The sequence below is a fragment of the Fusarium solani genome (assembly GCF_023522795.1).
Source record: "Fusarium solani strain SB1 chromosome Unknown bctg00000011, whole genome shotgun sequence".
In the NCBI taxonomy this organism is placed as follows: domain Eukaryota; kingdom Fungi; phylum Ascomycota; class Sordariomycetes; order Hypocreales; family Nectriaceae; genus Fusarium; species Fusarium solani.
Genome location: NW_027072149.1, coordinates 1,536,327 through 1,554,382, shown reverse-complemented (window position 1 = coordinate 1,554,382; position 18,056 = coordinate 1,536,327). Strand labels below are relative to the sequence as shown.

Genomic DNA, 18,056 nt, shown 5'->3' with positions numbered 1-18,056 from the left:
TACACATGTCAACTGACATGTCACCTTGTTTCCTCACTTCTACGCCCACTTTGGTTGTTCTTTTTGAATGTCAGGATCGGGTGATGCTGCTGTCGCCCACGCTCCCCACGCTCCCAATGCGTCTCATGACCTCAACATGCGACAACTGCTGAGGGTTGCAAGTCAGCATATGTCCACAACTACAGGTATTTGCTTTCTTCCTCATGATTGAAAATTGATCTTGACAAAATGGCAGTGTCGATGTTGCATTGGTTTCTCGCCCGAGGATAACATTCGCATCCTGTTGGACTTCAGCCGCCCAACTGGTTGAACCGTCATCTATGCCTCAACCCCCGACTCAAGTTATCCAACCCTTGAACAAGTCACGTTCTAAGTGACTTGTACTCTCCAGATAATGATTCTGTATGTTACCCGGTGGAAGCCTTGCAACTCAAAACAAGTCAGCGCCAACATGTTTACTGGTGACATTGTGAAAATTACCTCAATCTCGTCGACTTTTTCATCCCAAATGCACCCCTACACTCGAATTTCTTCACCATAAACAGCCATGGACCTTATCACGCCTCCTGCCAAGATGCACCCTCGGTTGTTAGTCGATATCCCCATTATCGGAAGGATTTACCCCGCATCTTGATCGTCTTCGGCTAGACCAATCATCAAGCCAAGAGCTCGATAACGGTATCAACGGTATCTCGATCATGCGGCGTCCAAGATACCGGCCTCTTTCTCGGATGCACGTCCTCATCCGAGACGCCATAAGCTGATAATTTGCCGTCTTAACCATGGCTGGCTCTACCAAAGCAAAACTGCGTACCAAGACGGGATGCCTCACATGTAAGTCTTGCTTGAGCCTCTCTTGCGTGGCGACTCTGACTCGCATTGACCAGGTCGACAGCGTCGTAAGAAATGCGACGAAAAGTCACCTGTCTGCGGCAACTGCGCCTCTGTCGCGCGTGAATGTCAATGGCCGTCGTCAAAAGATATGATCGACCGCCGTCACATATCCCACGACAGGTCGCGTTACAGGGAATCTCGATCCAAGTCTCCACGTCAACAATCACCACAGCCGCTTGACCTTGAGCTGGCACGAGCTGGGTCTCCTGAAAGCCCCTGTAGTCCAGCTCTTTCCGATGTCTCTGTCTGCCTTCACTCCGAAGTAGCCATCTCTCACAGCGTCATCTCCCGAGACCTGGAGACCTGTCTGTCTCATCACTTTGCCAACAAATACTACTCCCTTCTCCTACTACCCAGCTCTCATCCGGGGTTCCACGATGGATGGCTTGCCGAGATAAAGGAGCTCATGGTAAATCATAAGAGCCTTTACTACTCCGTCTTGGCATTGGCTGCGTCGCACATCTACCTGATAGATGGCTCCTGGTGCATGCACGACCTCACGTTGAGGTACTACTCTAATGCGCTGACCGAGCTTGCGCAACTGGTGGCCAACGTGTCAGAGTTTGAGAATCATAACGGGCTGCTAATGTCTGTCATGCTGCTATACATCCATGGAGTAAGTTGGTCCGGTTCATCAAATTAGCTAAAGCTCAAGATCAACTAACCCATCACAGTCCATGAGCTGGGACACTGATATCGATGTCCCGCAACACATCAGTGCAGCATCACGTATTATTACACTGCGCCTTTTGAACCGCCCCGTGGGGATTGGCCGGTTATTCGATCGACTGGCAGTCGAGAGCGTCATGTACCACACCTTCTCCATCACGACTGGCCTCTGGTCTGAAACAGAGAGAGTGAGCTATGATTTTGACCCTGACTTTTGGGATCGAGCCGAGAAGTTACTGGATCGATCCTTGTTCTTCCCAGGCGCACCCAGAGGTCTAAACAGCCCTGTACTCGGTGTACCAGTATCATTATTCCGAATCGCCTTGTTTCTTCGACGATATTTCTCAAACGGTTATCCTCAGTCAGCCGAGTTTGAGCGACTACAGGGCGAAGTCGCGTCATGGGAGGCACTCTTACTCGATGACAAGGAGCTTCGCTCTGGGTCCGTTAACGAAACAGAGAGTTTGACCTCACGGGAACGATATTTCAGAGACGTGAGCTACTTGTTTGCCCTCGCGGCCTCGTTACTGCTAGAACAGGCGTCACAGCATGGGACAACAACTCCTCCGTTGATGGTACCCAGCAACTGCTGGCAGATTCAGCTGACCAGGAAAGTCCTGCGGCAACATGTGGGTGACGACGGGTGGGCAAAGTGTTTTATAGGGAACTGGCCTATATATACGCTCGGACTCTTCATGGAGTCCAAGGCAGATCGAACAGTAGTTCGAGCAGAGCTTAAACGGCGATGGGAGTTGACGAGGTTTGTCCAAGCGGCCCGGTTTGGTCGTGACTTGGAAGAAGCATGGACATGATCTACTCAGAACGGAGCAACAACTACCCCGAAGTAACGATTAATTTTGAACGTTATTAATGCAACCTGGCGTTGAGATGTCGCCATCACACGCGTTTTTGGGGGTTTCTCGTGGCCATCGTAGGCGCGTGGTAGACCGCGTCGCGATGGTTGTTTTGTTGCCTACCTACCTACCCTACAACGAGAATAGAAAAATGCCAGCTTTGACTTGCAATGCCCCAACATGGCTTTGGGACTGACTGACTAGTTGGAATACGATGTGCCTTTGTGAAATTTGGCCTTGCGGATCCCTAAGGCCCAGTCACAGTTCTTTCACTGCATTTTTAACACGCGCTGAGAAGTTGTTCAACATGTGATCAAGACACCTGTCAACGTTTACAGGAATGATCAGCACTGACAGCTGCAAGCGCAGGGGGCCTCTTTTGCACCAAGTGCAAAACTGGCCGAGGTCGAGTGACGAAGATGCCAGCAGCTTCAACTGCAAGCAGCAGCATATTCTCAGGGACATTGAGCATCATCAAACACCACTTTTCTTGTTGCTCGATACACCACGCACAAATGACATCTGGTCTTATCTTGTCACTGAAAGGTCAAGACGCGATGCGAATTAGCGGTATTGTTTTTGGCATGTCGAATTAATGGTTTAGATTAATATGTATAGTGTGTATGAGTCGCTGGCCTCTCAGTAAAATCACAATTTTTTGCCAATCAAGTACGCCTCGCCATTCCCATGATGCATCCTTTGTTCATCAAATGTCTCCGTGATCCCCTTACATAAACAACATGGCAGCGGCCATGGCAGCGACGAGACCGACCATGCTGGTTGCGGCCTTGGACCCGGCGGAATCATCATCGCTAGAGCTGGAGTCAGAGCCCGACCCGGAGTCGGAGCCGGAGCCGGATCCGCTGGAGCCCTTTCCACTGGAGCCCGAGCCCGTGCCCGAGCCCGAACCAGAGCCAGAGCCAGAGCCGCCGGATCCGCTGCCGCCGGAGCTGGAGCCCAGGCCGTTCTCGTTGGCAACCTGGACATTGTTGACAGTCAGGGGCGCAGGTGTCTTGCCACACTTCTGGGTGACGTCGATCTTGGGCTGGGGGTCTGAGGACTGGAGGCCGGTACTGCTGACGTCCTGCCACTTGCCGTCGGTGGTCTCGAGAGGCTCGTCGTAGACGGTCTGACCGTTCAGCTTCATTTGGAGGTTACAGTCGGTCTTGCGGCCGCGTCGTCGGAGCTTCGCGCTGTTGGAGCCAGAGGGTTCTCCGACAAAGATCGAGGCGACAATATGGATCTTCTCGCCCGCGTCGAAGTCGTCGTCGGTGTCGACCGAAACGCTGAAGGTGGCTTCGCCATCAACGGGGGCGCTCAGCTTGCTGCACATGCTAGATTAGTCTACTGCGGTGTCCTCGATCGTTTGTACAACTTACACAGCAGGCTTGCCCTCAACCTCGACGATCTCGGCATTTTCGCTGACGGTCGCGTTCTTCAAATCGGCCTTGACAACGGCAGAGGTGGCGGTAGGTACTGAGCTCTCGGTCTTTGTAGCGCTGGTCTCTTCTTCTTCGGTGGCAGTGCCAGTTGGTTCGCCGGTAGCAGTAGCGGAATCGTCATCGTTGGCGGTAGCGGAGGCTATTGACGGTATTGTTAGCAACTGATGCAACCAAGCGATGCATCATGTCTTCATACCTTCTTCAGCTGTCCCTGTAGCCTCGGGAGCTTCTGTGGGCTCGCTGTCGTCGTTGGTCGCAGTGACTCCTGCTGAAGGCTCCTCCTCGGCAGCTGTGGGTTCATCGGTCGATCCAGTAGCAGCAGGCTCCGATTCCTGGGGGGCAGCGGCAGATTCCGCGGGCTTTTCGGTGTCGGCGGTTGGCTCGGGGGAGCTGTTGTCTTGTGTGGGTTCCGCGACGGGAGCAGCTGCTGAAGGCTCCTCCGCGGCGGGCTCTGAAGGGTTCTGGGGGGCAACGGCGCTTGGCTGCTCCTCAACAGGCTCAACGGCTGTCTGCGCCAGGCCGTGTCCGACCAACAGGCCCAGGAGAAGGCTTTGAGCAAAGCGCATATCGGGCGGCGGTGATTAAGTGGTGATTAGAGTAGAAGCGAATATGACGTTGTAAAGCTGTAAATGGTAAATAGAATCGAATAGACTGGAATTTAGAACACGCAAAGAAGCTGGACCCTAGAACAGCTTGGCCATGGTTTGTTTATATAGGTACCGAGCAAGCTCCCTCCCTTTTCTCGGGGACCACTAAAGGCCGGGGCTGAGGGGACCTGGTGGACACCTTCAGGTGGTGGCACTGCTCGTGGCTGGGCAGTTCTAGGCCCTGGCGCTTGGGGGAATAGTTCTAGACAGAGGTCAGCCACTGGACCTTAGCGCCGGCTTTTCAAGGCCCGGGGCAGTGCTTCTTTGCTGGAGCCAATGGCCTCCTGTGACATAAATAGCTGCCGAGGCCCGTTGACCCGGACAAGTCCGTTTGACGTGTGAGACAGGGGCGTTCCCTTCCAACGGATCACTCGTTACTCGTTACAGGAGAGACTGGCGAGGCAGGCAGTTCTAGTTATGCCAGACACTGACCTGACATTTCTTGCAAATGAGCGAGCAGCTAAGCTTAATCCCCTTCCGGAACAGTGACAGAACCCTCCCTGCCAGGGCTGAAGATGGCTTCACTAGTTTCGACGCCACACCAGGTCGCCTTATGAGCAGCTGAAATGCTAACCAGCGCCATGGAAAGCTCCCTTCCAATCGACTTTTGGTCATTCTCGTCCCTGTGGTCATGCACATTTCCACAAACCGGCTTGACCGCCCCACCCCCTGCAAGACACATTGGCCGTTGCTCTGGCTGGGCACACGAGCCATCTCGTATTTTTCAGGCATGTTTACGCAGGTCGACTCGCCGCTGCTGCTCCACGTAAATCTCGTCAAATCGAGCTCCATCATGCAATTCTCGTCAAGGGAGAGGCGAGTACGATAAAATACCACTATTGCCGGCCTCATATTCCCGTGTCAAATCACCACTTTTCTCCTGTTGTTTACCAACAACACACTCGCCATTCTTGCATCAAATTTTACGCATACAAGCCGACATACCCACTAATCTTGCCTCTTGTCAATCTTGGGCAAACACAACCATGAAGCCAACATGATACCCGTTATAACCATGACCGTGGGTTGCAGCACTTGCACGCTGGCCAACTGAGCCAACACACCGACTGAGAAAGGCAGAAGTGCCGCGCCACATCCTCCCATTGCAGTAGCAAACCCAATAACCCTAACCTTGAGGTGTTCTGGGAGGAGTTTGCTGGCCACGATGACCACTCCCGGATAGAGAGGCCCCAGGAAAAAGCCTTGGAGAGCGACGACGATGGCGGAAACAAGGAAGCGAGGGACGAGCACAAACACAAGCCCCAAGCCAAGAGCAGTCGTAATGTACACCTATCACAAGCCATCCTGTCAGCAACAGGCAACCAAGCCAAGCAAACAAACTCACCGTCAGCGCAATCTTGACGCCTAGCCGCGGAGTCGCAAAACCCAGCACTATTCGCCCAAGCGCTAGTCCAAGCCAAAACCATGTGGCTGTCAGACCGCTCTCAAACGCCTCGCCTCCTCGCGCCGTTGCCATAAACAGCACGATCCAGCCACCCAAGGCATTCTCGATGCCCACGTAGCAAAACATCAAGAAGGCGCAAAGCCACGATACTCGAGCAGCCGGCATCCGGAAAAGGGCGGCCGTCAGCGTATTCTCGCGCTCTGCTTCGCTCTCGTTGGGCGTGCTCCGGTGACCAAGGTCAGTGGCATTCCAGAATGACCATGTGAGGCTGACGAGCTCTATGATGGACATGCCGAGCTGGGCCGTTAGCTTGGACAATGACCACGGCAACATCACCTACCATGACGTAGAAGAAGGAGTACCAAGGTATTTGCGCCTTGGTAATCATTATCGTCGCAATAAGAGGGCTTAGCATAGCTCCGACGGCATAAAATGCACCCGTAAAACTGAGTATTCGCGTAGAGTTGGCCAGAGTGCTAATCCAGCCGTTGAGGGCCGAGTCGAACAGACCATGGCCAAAGCCCGCGACGATAAATGCCAAAACTGTCACCATGTATGGCGGATGAAACACTATAGTGAGATGAGAGGCGATATGACAACCAGCGCATAGCATGGGGATGCCGCGCAGACCTAGCTTCTGGTGAAAGTAGTCGTTGAGGGTTGCCGAGGCGATGTAGCCCGCGAACCGGGAGAGGAAGACAATGGACAAGACAACATAGTCGACGCCATAGTCTTCTTCAATCTAGTAATATTGTTAGTGAGGCGATATAGATGCCTGCGCGGGTAGGGGCAAATACATAAGGGATGAGTGCCTATTGGTTGTGTCCTTCATTAGCGAGTGTCTTGAGCAGACAATATTCGATGACCTTACTCCGTATACAACATCATTCGCTCCCATAACCAAGAAGCCCCAAGAGCACGCTGCGACTCGGAAGACGTTGATTTTGGGGTCGTTCCATTTCTGCGTTACTTCGACGACATTCTGCGATTGGCCAGAGTCAAAGATGCCGTTCTGGGCCAACGTTCGACGTGAACTCCCGAAGCTGGGACGATCCTCTGCTGGAACATCACGTCTCAGAGGCGGAAGACGCGCCTGAGACTCGATGGGAGCCAGCTCAATTGTCTCACACAAGCGTGTCGCCATGACTGTTGGTATCACGAGGTTATTGCGTATCCTCGCTGGAGTTGAGTTGAGAATTCGTGGAGAAGGCAGGTCTCCACAAGACGAGACCACGTGGGGTTTGAAGATGCGTTCAATGACTAATGGATGAGAGCAATAATCTCACCTGATCCCACCGTTACGAATCCTGGTCTCTTGAGTGACTGGATACGGGTCTTGGCATCGTTTGAGGCCGATGTGGAGCGTCATTACAATTTCCTAATTAGGTATTTGTAGGAGAAAGAAGTATCAAGTATGAAGAGAGGAGAATATGATCATGTGTGGTAACTGTCTAGTTTATCACTGACTGATGGCTTAGTCTAGAGTTGTGCAGCCTCAAAAACAACGACTGCAATGGAGAATATCGGTGTTGCTTAGTTGCTGAAAAGCAAAGGACGGACGAAGTAAATCAGTTGTGGTATATCTACTGGACATGCTATCTAGCACCAATACACGACTACCGAGTGAGTAACAGTGAGAGAGGAAGCGGGAGTTTTTTTGGGGATACAAGATCTCGGGCAAGAAAGTAAGTCTCAATCAAAATAGCCTGCGTCTCCATGTGCTCCTAGACTACGAAAATATGGTCTAGTTGTTCGTCCTCCCAACACGACTTCAGTTTTCCTCCTTGCCAGGGGCCACCCTCAGCCCAAGGTCATGGTCCGACACAATTTGAAGTGGGCATCGGGGCCTATTCGCCCTCTCTTCAAGCATCTTCCTATTCTTCTCCTTGTTAGCCTCTCCGAACCTCCGTTGCTCATCCGTCAGCGGCAGTGGTGGTGGCAGCAGGCTCTTATCGGGGTGGAACCACTGCTCTTGTGGAACGCCTCGGCCATCGACGCCGCGGAACTTGGTCTCGTTTTCCGGGTTGAAAGGCATGCGGTCGAGAAGAGCCTTGATCTGGCGTGGCGAGAAGGGGACAGCGTCAACGACCTCCCGGTCGGCGGTGAGGGAGCGGAATATGCCATCTGTGCCCAGGGACACGACGCCGTGGAGAGTGAGGTCACGTTTGAAGTTCCTGAGGAGCTCGCTCAGCTCGAGCTGGTCTTTGGCGGTGTCGAATGGGTAGAGACTCTGGTCGAAAGTGCTGGTTTTCTTGACGGCCTGGTCGGAAGCGCATCCCTTCTCGATAGGCTGCTCAGCAGGCTGGGTTTCGGACTGCATGATGGTGTAACTTGACGGTAAACTCAATAATTTGACTTGGTATGATAAAACAGATAAATGTTGGTGAGTTCAACAGAGGCGCGGCAGCTTCGAGTGTTATATAAAGATCTACAACCAACATCGTTGATGCTGAATCAGCTAGCAAACAGGGGTGCAATCGAATTAAATCCGAGCTATGGATGGTGATCATTTCAAGCCAAGGTGTATTGGCGAGGGTCTCCCCCGCCCTCCTTCGAGGTTGATCATCCCTCTACCCCCTAGGCAGCAACGTTGTTGGTTGTTGGACAAGGTGACCGACATGGGCCTTGCGCCTTGTGGCGAACCAGGCGAACTGGTTGGGGGCTAAGAACAGGAAGATGACTCCCCAAATGCTGTAAATGGTAAGGTGTTGAAGAATTGACAGCGCCTTGGGCAAAAGTGAGTCATTTCTTGTTAGGAACTGGCAAAAGTGTCGGCACTGCCGCGTTTTGTGGTCCTGACTCTTAGTTTCACCATTCTGTTCAAAGTCGTGTTTTGTCTGTTGTAGATCCTTCTCTCTGTATATGAAGATAATTGACTGAATAGTCAATGCCGGAATATTCGAGGTCATAGAGGTTTGCCTTTCAATAGGCTACCTTCCCTATCGTAGAGTCTCATCTTTATCAGCGTCTTCAGCACTGGCGTTACTGATCAGCATGTTTGACCTTCACCATCATTCCATCAACTGGCTTGATTGTTACTTGTAACATCTAAACAGAGTTAGCTGCTTAAACCGCCTCGAACTGCCTGCAAAGTTTGACTCACAGGATACAACTCTGACTTGACTTTGTACTGATCCTTGTCGTTTAGAATAGGCTGCCCATTGTCATCCAAGTCGAGTTCGCCTAGACCAACTTTGACAAAGTCAAACTGACGCGCAACAATGGCAATGATGACGCGGGCCTCAATATTTGCAAGCTCTTGGCCGATGCAGTTGCGTGGGCCTCGTTCAAACGGTCTCCAAGCACTGGGTGTAAATCCCCATGCGCTAGTATCACCAAGCCATCGTTCTGGAACGAAATCGTCGGCCGAGGCGCCGTAGACGGTTGGGTCACGGTGAATAATGTGCTGGCAGTTGTATATGATGGTACCGTCCAAGCAGAGTTCCTCTCCCGTCGATGTACGGACTGTGAAGCCAGACCCAGGTTCTGCATAGCGACCAGTTCCTGCCGGAGGATGCATCCGAAGGACTTCCTTAATCACAGCTGAAACGTATGTCATGCGGTGAACAAGATCGTCCCCGTTGGCGTATAGTCTGGATCTCACAACAGACGGGTCCGGATCAGGACCGAACAGTTCGTCCAGTTCAGCACGAACTGCTTTTTGAACTCGGGGGCTCCGAGAGAGCTCGTAAAAAGTCCAGGAAAGGAGGATGCTAGCTGTATCGTGGCCGGCGAAGAAGAAACTCTTCATTTGATCCGAAGTATGGCTGAGAAGTTCAGGAGTGAGATCGTCGATGTCCTGGAAACTTAGCGACAGGATGCTGCGTGACTTATCCCCTCCGCCAGTTCTTTGATACTCGTCAAACTTGCGGCGCACAATATCTCGTAGCATCTCATCGACTTGTCCAGCCAGCCGGCGGCGCTTTGCTCCCAAGCTGGGGGCTAGCCACCAGGGCAGATTATGTCTGCTTGAGTAGGTACTTAACAGCTCCATGAATAGGCGGATGACCTGACTCTGACCAGATGGATCAACGCTCTGAGCTCCAAGGTCCTCGTCCATGGCGACAGTGCTGATAACATCAATCGTGAGGTTGACTATCAAAGACAATAAGGAAAACTGTTCACCTGAACGGGCGTAACCCTCAAGGCGGTTGATGAACGGCTCAGTTTTATCCAAGATACAGGGGAGGAGGGTCATCAATTGGCTCGGCGCAAAGCCAGGCGCAAAGCGCTTTCGAAGTTTCCTCCAGTCCTCGCCCTAGAAGGTGTGTCAGTATGGGAGTGGATAATTCATCATAAACGAATCTTACCTCTGCACTGATTAGAGATGACGGACCAAGAAGATGTATAATATCCTTCATGGTAGGCGTCTTTGGTGTGCTCCATGGGAATAGAGTCGAAGACTTGACCACTTGTTCAGCAATATCATGGTTCGTGATGAGGGCCACGGGCTTTGAGACGGGCCGCATGTCAACGAAGATCAACGGCGGCCTTCCAAGTTTCTCGTACATCTCGGCAAAGATGAGATCTGCCAAGAATCAGTGTCGGATGTTGTTGAGCAAGGGGGTGCTGTTGTACCTGGATGCCTATCCCTCTGTGCATGTTTGGAGATCTCATCGTACACGAGCATATGCCCCCATATCAAGGAGGGTGGCAGTTGCGGAAGATGCGCGTACTGCTTGAACCGTTTGAACCGTAGCTTGGTGATGAGGTACGTGATGAGTAGCGACACGGCCGCAAATACAAAGGGCTTGAGGACCATGGCGACCCAGACATTGACGTGCTAGTCGGTCAAGATGGAGAAAGAGAAAAGTGCAATCTACACATGTAAGCTCGGTTAAGAAGATAAAGCAAACATGGAGCCATGTCGCGAAGCTGACCCCATCTGGACTGTCAGCGTTACGCTAGAGGGATCGCGGCGCAGCGAGGTGGCGAGCCAGCCAATACGGGCGCTGTGAATCAGCGAGGCCTGATAAATTAGCGGCCTGTACCCCCTGTCGTGCCGTCGCTAAAATATTTCCTCTTTCGCTGCTCGAGACTCTTGACGCCGATGATTAGAATGGGTGAACAGTTTCGTTGCGATAGTCAATTAACTGAAAGATCGCCGGCATCGTGGGTTGGCTCTGATACCTTGTTTAATGTCATCTTAGAGAGAATTAAAGCGCAAAGTATACACAACGAATGTGAACTGAGCCCGTTCGGCTGCTCGTCAACAAAGGTGTTCCTGCAGAAGGGTGTCCCTATGCCTGTGCCAAAATAGCTGCCTATCTCCAAATAAACGTACTGAGAGGAACGAAAGAGTCAACTATAGAGGATGGAAATGAAGGTAGGAATAAAAATGTATCATGATGCTCTGCTGGGGAGAAGATCCTAGGGCCAAGTGCTCAAGCACTCCCTTCGTCTCCCCCCATGCCTGGCCCTGCCAAGACATTCCGACACCCAAGGTCACTGATTCGAATCCTGAACTCGTGCAATGCAAAAGCGAAACCTTGACGTTGTCATTATGCTTCCTGCAAGTATAAGACGCATTTTTACAATTGAAAACTCCTGAAGCACATTCTTCTCGCCAAGCAACATGAGTCTTCGACGAGACTGAGCCATAATGCTCACGTTATCTGTCTCCCCCAACAGCACTCCCTGAGAGCGACCTCCATTTTCTGAACTTACGCCGCGTGTTTGAATAGCATACAGTCGTTCCGAAATTGTGCGATCCGTTACAAGTTGGTTCGATCGACACGAGTGTCGCCTCATCTATTAGCCGTGATGGACTTCCTGGCTTACTAGCAATACCCGTTTGACGACGATAGCACAGGTGAGGCGGTCAGCAACAAGACACAGTATCAGGCATGGCATGTTGTACCCCTGTATGGTACCACAATATCACTGGAGGACCCATGAGTTGTTCATCTTTGGCTGAGTGACCTGAGCAACGTTGTTTTGTTACATGGAAGTACCAGTACCACAAAACCCCAGGAGGGGACTGTGCGGAATTGAGACCACCTGTTAGCCGAGGGGGGGTTTCGTCACGATCAGATTCGTCCATCTGATTTAAGATCGCCTGAATCTCGCCCCAATCTCTCTTCATGCATATGCAGGGACGGGCCGTATCGTCGCCCACCAAGCTGAACCGAGCCACGTCATTTATGATAGAGCTTCGTATTCAGCCGCTGATGACGCTATCTCTGTTTGAGCAGTGGGAATCGTGTGCAGTATGCACAGAGGTACAAACGCATGATGGATGTCAAGCCCGCCATGATGTCCTACATTCTATAGCATAGGATGAGGTCGGACAATCAAGTTTAGCAAGATCAGCGTGATATCTCCTTGAACATGCCCGTACTACATTTATACTGAAGTTTGTTAGATGCTCGTTTTCTTGCCTAGTCCCATCACTCGGAATGCCTAAGCCGAAGTTGCGCGAATTTGGAATTGGCCATGCCCAAAGCCACCTGGTTTCTGTGTCTCAGTGTTGCAGGGAGAGGAAAGGTTTCACCCGCTCGGTCCATCGAATCAGTGGCGAAAACATGAAGTCAGAGACACCTTCCCCTCTTTTGAGGCCTTTCACTTGTCCAGCAGCTGGAGCTTCCCGTCTGACATCTCCACTCTCCCCTCAGCTTCGCCATCTGGCCTCCACCTCTTGTCTCACATCTGATAAGTGGTTTTGCCCGTCTGCTTCTGTCGGTAGTTGGTATTGGTGGTTGCCAAGATGCAGAGGGCATGAAGGAGTGGCTATACCAGGCACGCTGGATCTCAGGTGTGCAACCGTGGAGGCTGTGCTAGTCTTTCTGCAAGATGAGAGCGGAGAGCAAACTTGGAAACAGAGAAGCCTTGACGTAAGGCAGTAGAAGAGAGGCGCATAGCAGTATAAATACCCCTAGAGTCCCCCGGAAATGGCTATCTTCATCACAGCACAGCTTCTTCACCCAACAAACTTGAGACATTCAGAAACACCATGGAATCTCTTCCCAGACCCTTCACCATCACTGTTGACGGCCAGAAGGTCGCACCCCCAGTTGAAAATGGCGACGATCGAATTCACGCCACAACTGGCAACGACGCGGCCGTCTTCACCCTCAATAACTGTCACCTCCAGTCTAATGGCTGGTTCCTAGGCCGCTACCAGGTCGAGGATCGGAGCCTTTTGCCCAAGCGTGTCTACTGGTTTCGGGCTGGACAAGAGGATAGAATCCAGCCAGTTTTTGCTGCAGAGGAGGGGGACTCGGTTGTTCTGAAATTCGGAGGTACGTATGTTAGAGGCTTTGTGTAGCCCTGTATGTTGACTTAGAACTCTCCAGGATCGCCTCTCGTTGCTATCGAGAGTCTCCTCTTTGCAACCCTTCTTGACGGTATGCTATAACATGAAGAGTGGCTGTTTAGGAGCTAACAGCAATGATAGAACCCAAACAGAAGGTCGAGATCAACTACCAGTAGTTGGACATTGGGACCTGTATCCGGGCTGCTGTTGGACTCATCCACATGCCTACTGATGATACCCAAGTGGATTCCGAGATGGGACGTTGGTGCCAGTGGAAGCTGACTTCACTCGCATCATGAGATTTCTCATCGAGACAAGGCAATGCCATTACCTTAAGTTGCTATGTTGTGAAATGGAAATCCTGCTTGGCTTTTGTCGTTCCCACAGTCTGATTGCACTCTCCATGATATTTCTTCGTCAAATAGGCCCCGTGATTGTGATGCCAGGGCTTTCAACCATAGCCCACAATGTGTGAAGACGACGATAGGGATGTAGCAATGTAGTTATAGGTTCACATTCTACAGAACCGGCACTAATAGAAGCTTAGGAGTGAGATGGTAGATGATATCTGGACAAAGCTCAATTACACAATTGTAATTAAACGCCTCTGGAAAGCGTCCCAGGTTAATTTGTGTTGCCCGTGGGTGCCTAATCCTCGATCATATCCTGTCTCTAATCCCTGGGCCCTTCGAGATGAGTGGTACCCGATTCGTCGAAACCTTTCAGTACTTGTGCCATCCGGTACAACCATCAGTCCTGAGAACATCAAGTAGGCAGCTGGTGGTATATCCCGCAGCATCCAAACAAGCCAGATGGATATAGGCTCCCCCTTCTCAAGCTCTGGGTCTGTGGCATCCAAGTCCTTCTCATCGATCACCTCCCACCACCCAGTTGTCACTATCAGTATCCGACGGTGATGGCCAGGTGACTTTGCACTGAGGATTGCTGGCGCAACCCAACCCAGCAACGTGAGATAGGCGGATTCGATGGGACCGTGCTTGGCCTGAGGAAACCGTGGTATGACCTGACAGTCAAGAATATCTACCATACTGGTGTAATCTTGATGCTCTTCGGACCAAAAGATTGGCCCGTCCACAGCTGCCCACGACCAAGACGGAGCGCGATATGTTGCAGGCCGTGGCTGGATAGGGGACGACCTCACTCGATTCCAACAAAGGTTGTGGGCGAGTGTGGATTCAAACAATCCCGCCACGAATGAAGTGTGATTTACTCTCGCAAGCTCTTCGCCAACAGCCGAGATTGCAGAAAGTCGATCCATGGGATTTGTCAAGCCACGGGATAGGTAAGAGCTAAGAAGGTCTTTCCAAAACAGCTCCCAAGATGTTGAAGCTATCGCAGCCCGACCCAGGGAGAAGCTCAGCATGGTCACGTCGAAAGGGCCTAGCTCAGTCTGCTCTAGGCTTAGCCCACCGTCGCTGGCTCTTGTCCCTTTACAGAACCAGTGCAATTGTTGAGAAGAGTAGTATAAGATTCTAGGAGACAGTACGTGCTCTTGCAACGTCCATGCTCTGTTGTTGATAGGATCTGGAACCCAGTCTCGGTACGGGTATCCGGACTGGTGAAGGAGCAGGAAGACTGTACCCGATTTACCATCAGAACATGTTAAAGGAAACTTGAACTTTGGCTTGCTTTGTACGTGGGCTTGACGAGTATTCAAAAAGCCATCACGGTAACATGATGAGCTCGCCGCTGAGATGGTGACTGTTGTTCCCTGATATATGTCGTCCATCTTGTCGATCTCTCTCGCAACATCCTCTGGATCATCTTGGATGATGCACAAGGAATCGATCCAGAGATAGTATATGCCGAGACGGACTGAGACTTCGATGGCATCCACGATGGTCCCGGGAAGAGTTTTGATGTCGATATGAGTCTCATGTTGCGTGAGTCGCGCTTTGATCAGCTTGAAAGGCTGATCACCACCCCAGCAGTAGCTCAATGTCGCATAGGGACATCTGTTTTGAACCGTAGTAACCCGGAGGCTCGTGCAGATGTTTCCTTGTGCGCTGAGCTCTAGAAGTCTCATCGGCATGCGTTGAGCGGCCGACTCATGGCATGCATTGTGATTTGTTCGGCACTGATGAAGCCACTCCTTTGCCTTTGAATAGCTTTTTTCTGACCCGGGTGATAGATTGGGCAACCTTCGATGCACCAATTCGCTTGCTGGGTCATCTACATGGGTGCACACATGCATCAGCATTTCAGGCCGCACAGTTCCTGATATCAGTGAGATTATACCTTGGACACTGCACAGGAGATATTTGGAGAGAAACCGATCATAAAAGCCTCGTCTCGTGCCATCGTCGCCTATTTTTTCGTAACCGAAGACGAGTGAGCTGAGGCCGAATTCCGGGTTGTAGGAAATTTCCACCCCGAACTTGGTATCAGGGTTGGGGTCAGTGATATCTGAAAGTTCCTCATCGTCTACGAGACTGCTGAAAAACACACAACCACGGCCTGCGCGGTCAATAACGTCCTGGGCTGTGATGCCTGGGTAAAAGGCCAGCTGACCGTCAGGCTCAATTAAGGCAGCAGAAGGCAAGGCTTGGAGTAGGTCGGCCACAACATCCTCACATAGAGGGCATGAATGCGCTTCAGCCAGATCTTGGCTCATTCTGCCTAGCTAATCAGTAGTTCTGCAGCAGTATGTTACGAGTCGACAATGTAGTGTCATCTCGGCGATGAGAAGAGAAGTGACAATCAGGCAGCATTTCGTTTGAGCTTGGCATGGATTATGTAATGTGGTCTTCGAGATGCAGCCATGTCTAGAAGTGAAAGGGATGAACAATGTTCTTTTCAACTCAGTGTATTATGACTCAGGGGCAAAAGTCCGAGATAAACTATTACGAGCGTCCCCGTTTGGTGTGTTGTTCCCTTTTCGGGTCGCCAGAATTGTGTTCTTGCTTTGCGATATGAAAGTCACGGCAATGCGACATCCTGAGCAGCGAGTCGCTAGGAATAATAGCTGGAACAGTATGCAAAAAGAAAGGAACAGCAAAAAAGAACGTTGAGTAGCACCTACTCGCTTCGATCGAGTGCTGATTTGTATGTTAGATGGGATCCTGTGGGTGGATGGTTGAGTGTTGCTTACACCTCCGGGTTATGAGCCCGGCTGTTTGAGGTTAGTATGAGAAATTGAACCTTGGAGATTGAGTGTGAACATACCGCGCTGCCGCTGCGCCAAGGTGCTTTCTTGGATGGAAAGCCGCCTTGCAATTTCAACTAGCATGACTGCCTCGTTGTCAAGCGAGAGGGTAAGCCCTGAGTGGATCTGGTTTCTGTAGACCGGAGTCTTCGGATAAGATCTCGGCCCAAAGTGGTCCTTGTGAGGCTGGGGAACTGGATCCGTTCAGCCCTTTATCCCCCGCCTGAGACTTAGAGTGCCTTTGAAGAGCATTTATTATAGGTAATGAAACCTAGGTACCGAGGAGAGTGCAACTCGAGATGGATGGCGGCACCTATCTCTTCTACGAAGGAGGTTTCATAGGAACCTAGCTAGAAATGGACATTAGAAATGAATTTGATTGCAATTTGATTGAAATTTGATTCGAATCTGATTCGATTTTGATTCGATTTTGATTCGATTTTGAGTCAAAGTAATGATAATGGCGTAGAGACCACTCCCGATTTGGCAAGTCGCCGAATTCTTCTTAGCGGGCTGAGGAGGGCTTGGGTCGACAAAAGCTGAAGCATTTAGTTTAAATGTTAGTAAAAACAGTCTTGTGAATTTCTTTTGATTCAAAATGTGGTAATATTTCATGTCAAGAAGCGTCTTAGTTGAAGTGATGAATTCAAGGCCTCGACTTCAAACAGAAACGGATCCCGCAAGTTGCAACGTACCAGTTGTTAGATGACGTATTCATCTTAAACGCATACTCCTTATTGGCTAGTTCATATACCCTGCCTTTGCCTGATTCCTGAACGAAGCGTCTCTCCGCCAGTTCTTCGCCTTCATCTTCACACCCTCCTTTCAAGGTTACACCCAACATGTCGTCCAATCAGCTCTTTCAATACTCTGTAGTCTCGGCTCTCATGGATGGCGTCGCCGAGACTGGCATCACCATCTCAGACCTCATTGCCCACGGCGATCACGGTCTCGGCACGTTCCGACACATGGTGGGAGAAATGATCATCCTCGATGGGGTCATCTACGACATGAAACCCGATGGCTCGGTTGTCGCTATTGATAGCACTGCATGTGCAGAGCAATCGGCGCCTTTCGCTATGGTCACGCGGTTAGAACCCACAGCTACGATCTCGAGGCCGCTGCAAAACAAAGACACGTTGGCACAGGTCCTGTCACAACTTCTTCCGGGAACCAAAAATCACTATGTGGCTTTCAGGGTGGATGGCGCCTTCAAGGCAGTGACGGTCCGTACCGTTGGCGGCCAGAAGTCTCCGGGGGAGAGGCTTGCCGAGCTCGGGAAGCGGCAGGTCTCCCACTCGTTTGAGCATGTTCGGGGCACGATTATTGGCTTCAGGTCACCAGCGTTTATGCAGGGGGTCAGTGTTGCCGGTGATCACCTGCATTTCATCTCGGAAAATCGGGACTCGGGTGGTCATGTGTTGGCCTTGGAAAGTGACGATGATTTAACCATTGCGGCAGCCCCCATCACGGCGGTTCATTTGCAGCTACCCTCAAATGACGAAGACTATAATCAGGCTGAACTCGCCAGGGACGACAAAGGGATTGCTGCTGTTGAGGGGTAATGAAAGCGTCGAGTACCACCGGCTAAATACAGGATTCTTCTCTTAGTGTCCTAGTAAACGTACCTACCTACCTATGTAATACATGCTGCTCCTCATATGTTTTGACTCTAGGAGTTGGTGGTACATTTGTTCGCTTGCCGATATCCTTCAACCTCAGCT

General features: G+C 51.2%; 8 protein-coding genes across 8 annotated transcripts; 3 read left to right on the top strand and 5 right to left on the bottom strand.

Annotated features, from left to right (window-relative positions):
- Nucleotides 1-782: 782 nt before the first annotated feature.
- Nucleotides 783-2,375, top strand: MRS44_015583 (uncharacterized protein; the record flags this gene model as incomplete). Its single annotated transcript, XM_046270579.2, has 3 exons — nucleotides 783-834; nucleotides 888-1,510; nucleotides 1,569-2,375. The coding sequence occupies 3 exons, from the start codon at nucleotides 783-785 to the stop codon at nucleotides 2,373-2,375; spliced, it is 1,482 nt and encodes a 493-aa protein (XP_046130276.2).
- A 769-nt stretch (nucleotides 2,376-3,144) lies between these two features.
- On the bottom strand, nucleotides 3,145-4,425 carry MRS44_015582 (uncharacterized protein; the record flags this gene model as incomplete). The annotated part of the gene is made up of 3 exons (XM_046276806.2): nucleotides 3,145-3,742; nucleotides 3,797-3,998; nucleotides 4,056-4,425. The coding sequence occupies 3 exons, from the start codon at nucleotides 4,423-4,425 to the stop codon at nucleotides 3,145-3,147; spliced, it is 1,170 nt and encodes a 389-aa protein (XP_046130277.2).
- A 1,029-nt stretch (nucleotides 4,426-5,454) lies between these two features.
- On the bottom strand, nucleotides 5,455-7,055 carry MRS44_015581 (uncharacterized protein; the record flags this gene model as incomplete). Its single annotated transcript, XM_046281401.1, has 5 exons — nucleotides 5,455-5,796; nucleotides 5,852-6,208; nucleotides 6,252-6,653; nucleotides 6,709-6,723; nucleotides 6,783-7,055. The coding sequence occupies 5 exons, from the start codon at nucleotides 7,053-7,055 to the stop codon at nucleotides 5,455-5,457; spliced, it is 1,389 nt and encodes a 462-aa protein (XP_046130278.1).
- A 627-nt stretch (nucleotides 7,056-7,682) lies between these two features.
- On the bottom strand, nucleotides 7,683-8,231 carry MRS44_015580 (uncharacterized protein; the record flags this gene model as incomplete). Its single annotated transcript, XM_046276807.2, has 1 exon — nucleotides 7,683-8,231. The coding sequence occupies one exon, from the start codon at nucleotides 8,229-8,231 to the stop codon at nucleotides 7,683-7,685; it is 549 nt and encodes a 182-aa protein (XP_046130279.1).
- A 662-nt stretch (nucleotides 8,232-8,893) lies between these two features.
- On the bottom strand, nucleotides 8,894-10,673 carry MRS44_015579 (uncharacterized protein; the record flags this gene model as incomplete). The annotated part of the gene is made up of 4 exons (XM_046272199.2): nucleotides 8,894-8,959; nucleotides 9,015-10,169; nucleotides 10,222-10,439; nucleotides 10,490-10,673. The coding sequence occupies 4 exons, from the start codon at nucleotides 10,671-10,673 to the stop codon at nucleotides 8,894-8,896; spliced, it is 1,623 nt and encodes a 540-aa protein (XP_046130280.2).
- Nucleotides 10,674-12,863: 2,190 nt separating this feature from the next.
- On the top strand, nucleotides 12,864-13,342 carry MRS44_015578 (uncharacterized protein; the record flags this gene model as incomplete). The annotated part of the gene is made up of 3 exons (XM_046281402.1): nucleotides 12,864-13,152; nucleotides 13,207-13,257; nucleotides 13,308-13,342. 3 exons carry the CDS (start codon nucleotides 12,864-12,866, stop codon nucleotides 13,340-13,342), a joined length of 375 nt encoding a protein of 124 aa, XP_046130281.1.
- Nucleotides 13,343-13,749: 407 nt separating this feature from the next.
- MRS44_015577 (uncharacterized protein) lies at nucleotides 13,750-15,801 on the bottom strand (the record flags this gene model as incomplete). Its single annotated transcript, XM_046280148.2, has 1 exon — nucleotides 13,750-15,801. The coding sequence occupies one exon, from the start codon at nucleotides 15,799-15,801 to the stop codon at nucleotides 13,750-13,752; it is 2,052 nt and encodes a 683-aa protein (XP_046130282.2).
- Nucleotides 15,802-17,174: 1,373 nt separating this feature from the next.
- On the top strand, nucleotides 17,175-17,897 carry MRS44_015576 (uncharacterized protein; the record flags this gene model as incomplete). Its single annotated transcript, XM_046276808.2, has 1 exon — nucleotides 17,175-17,897. One exon carries the CDS (start codon nucleotides 17,175-17,177, stop codon nucleotides 17,895-17,897), a length of 723 nt encoding a protein of 240 aa, XP_046130283.1.
- Nucleotides 17,898-18,056: the final 159 nt, after the last annotated feature.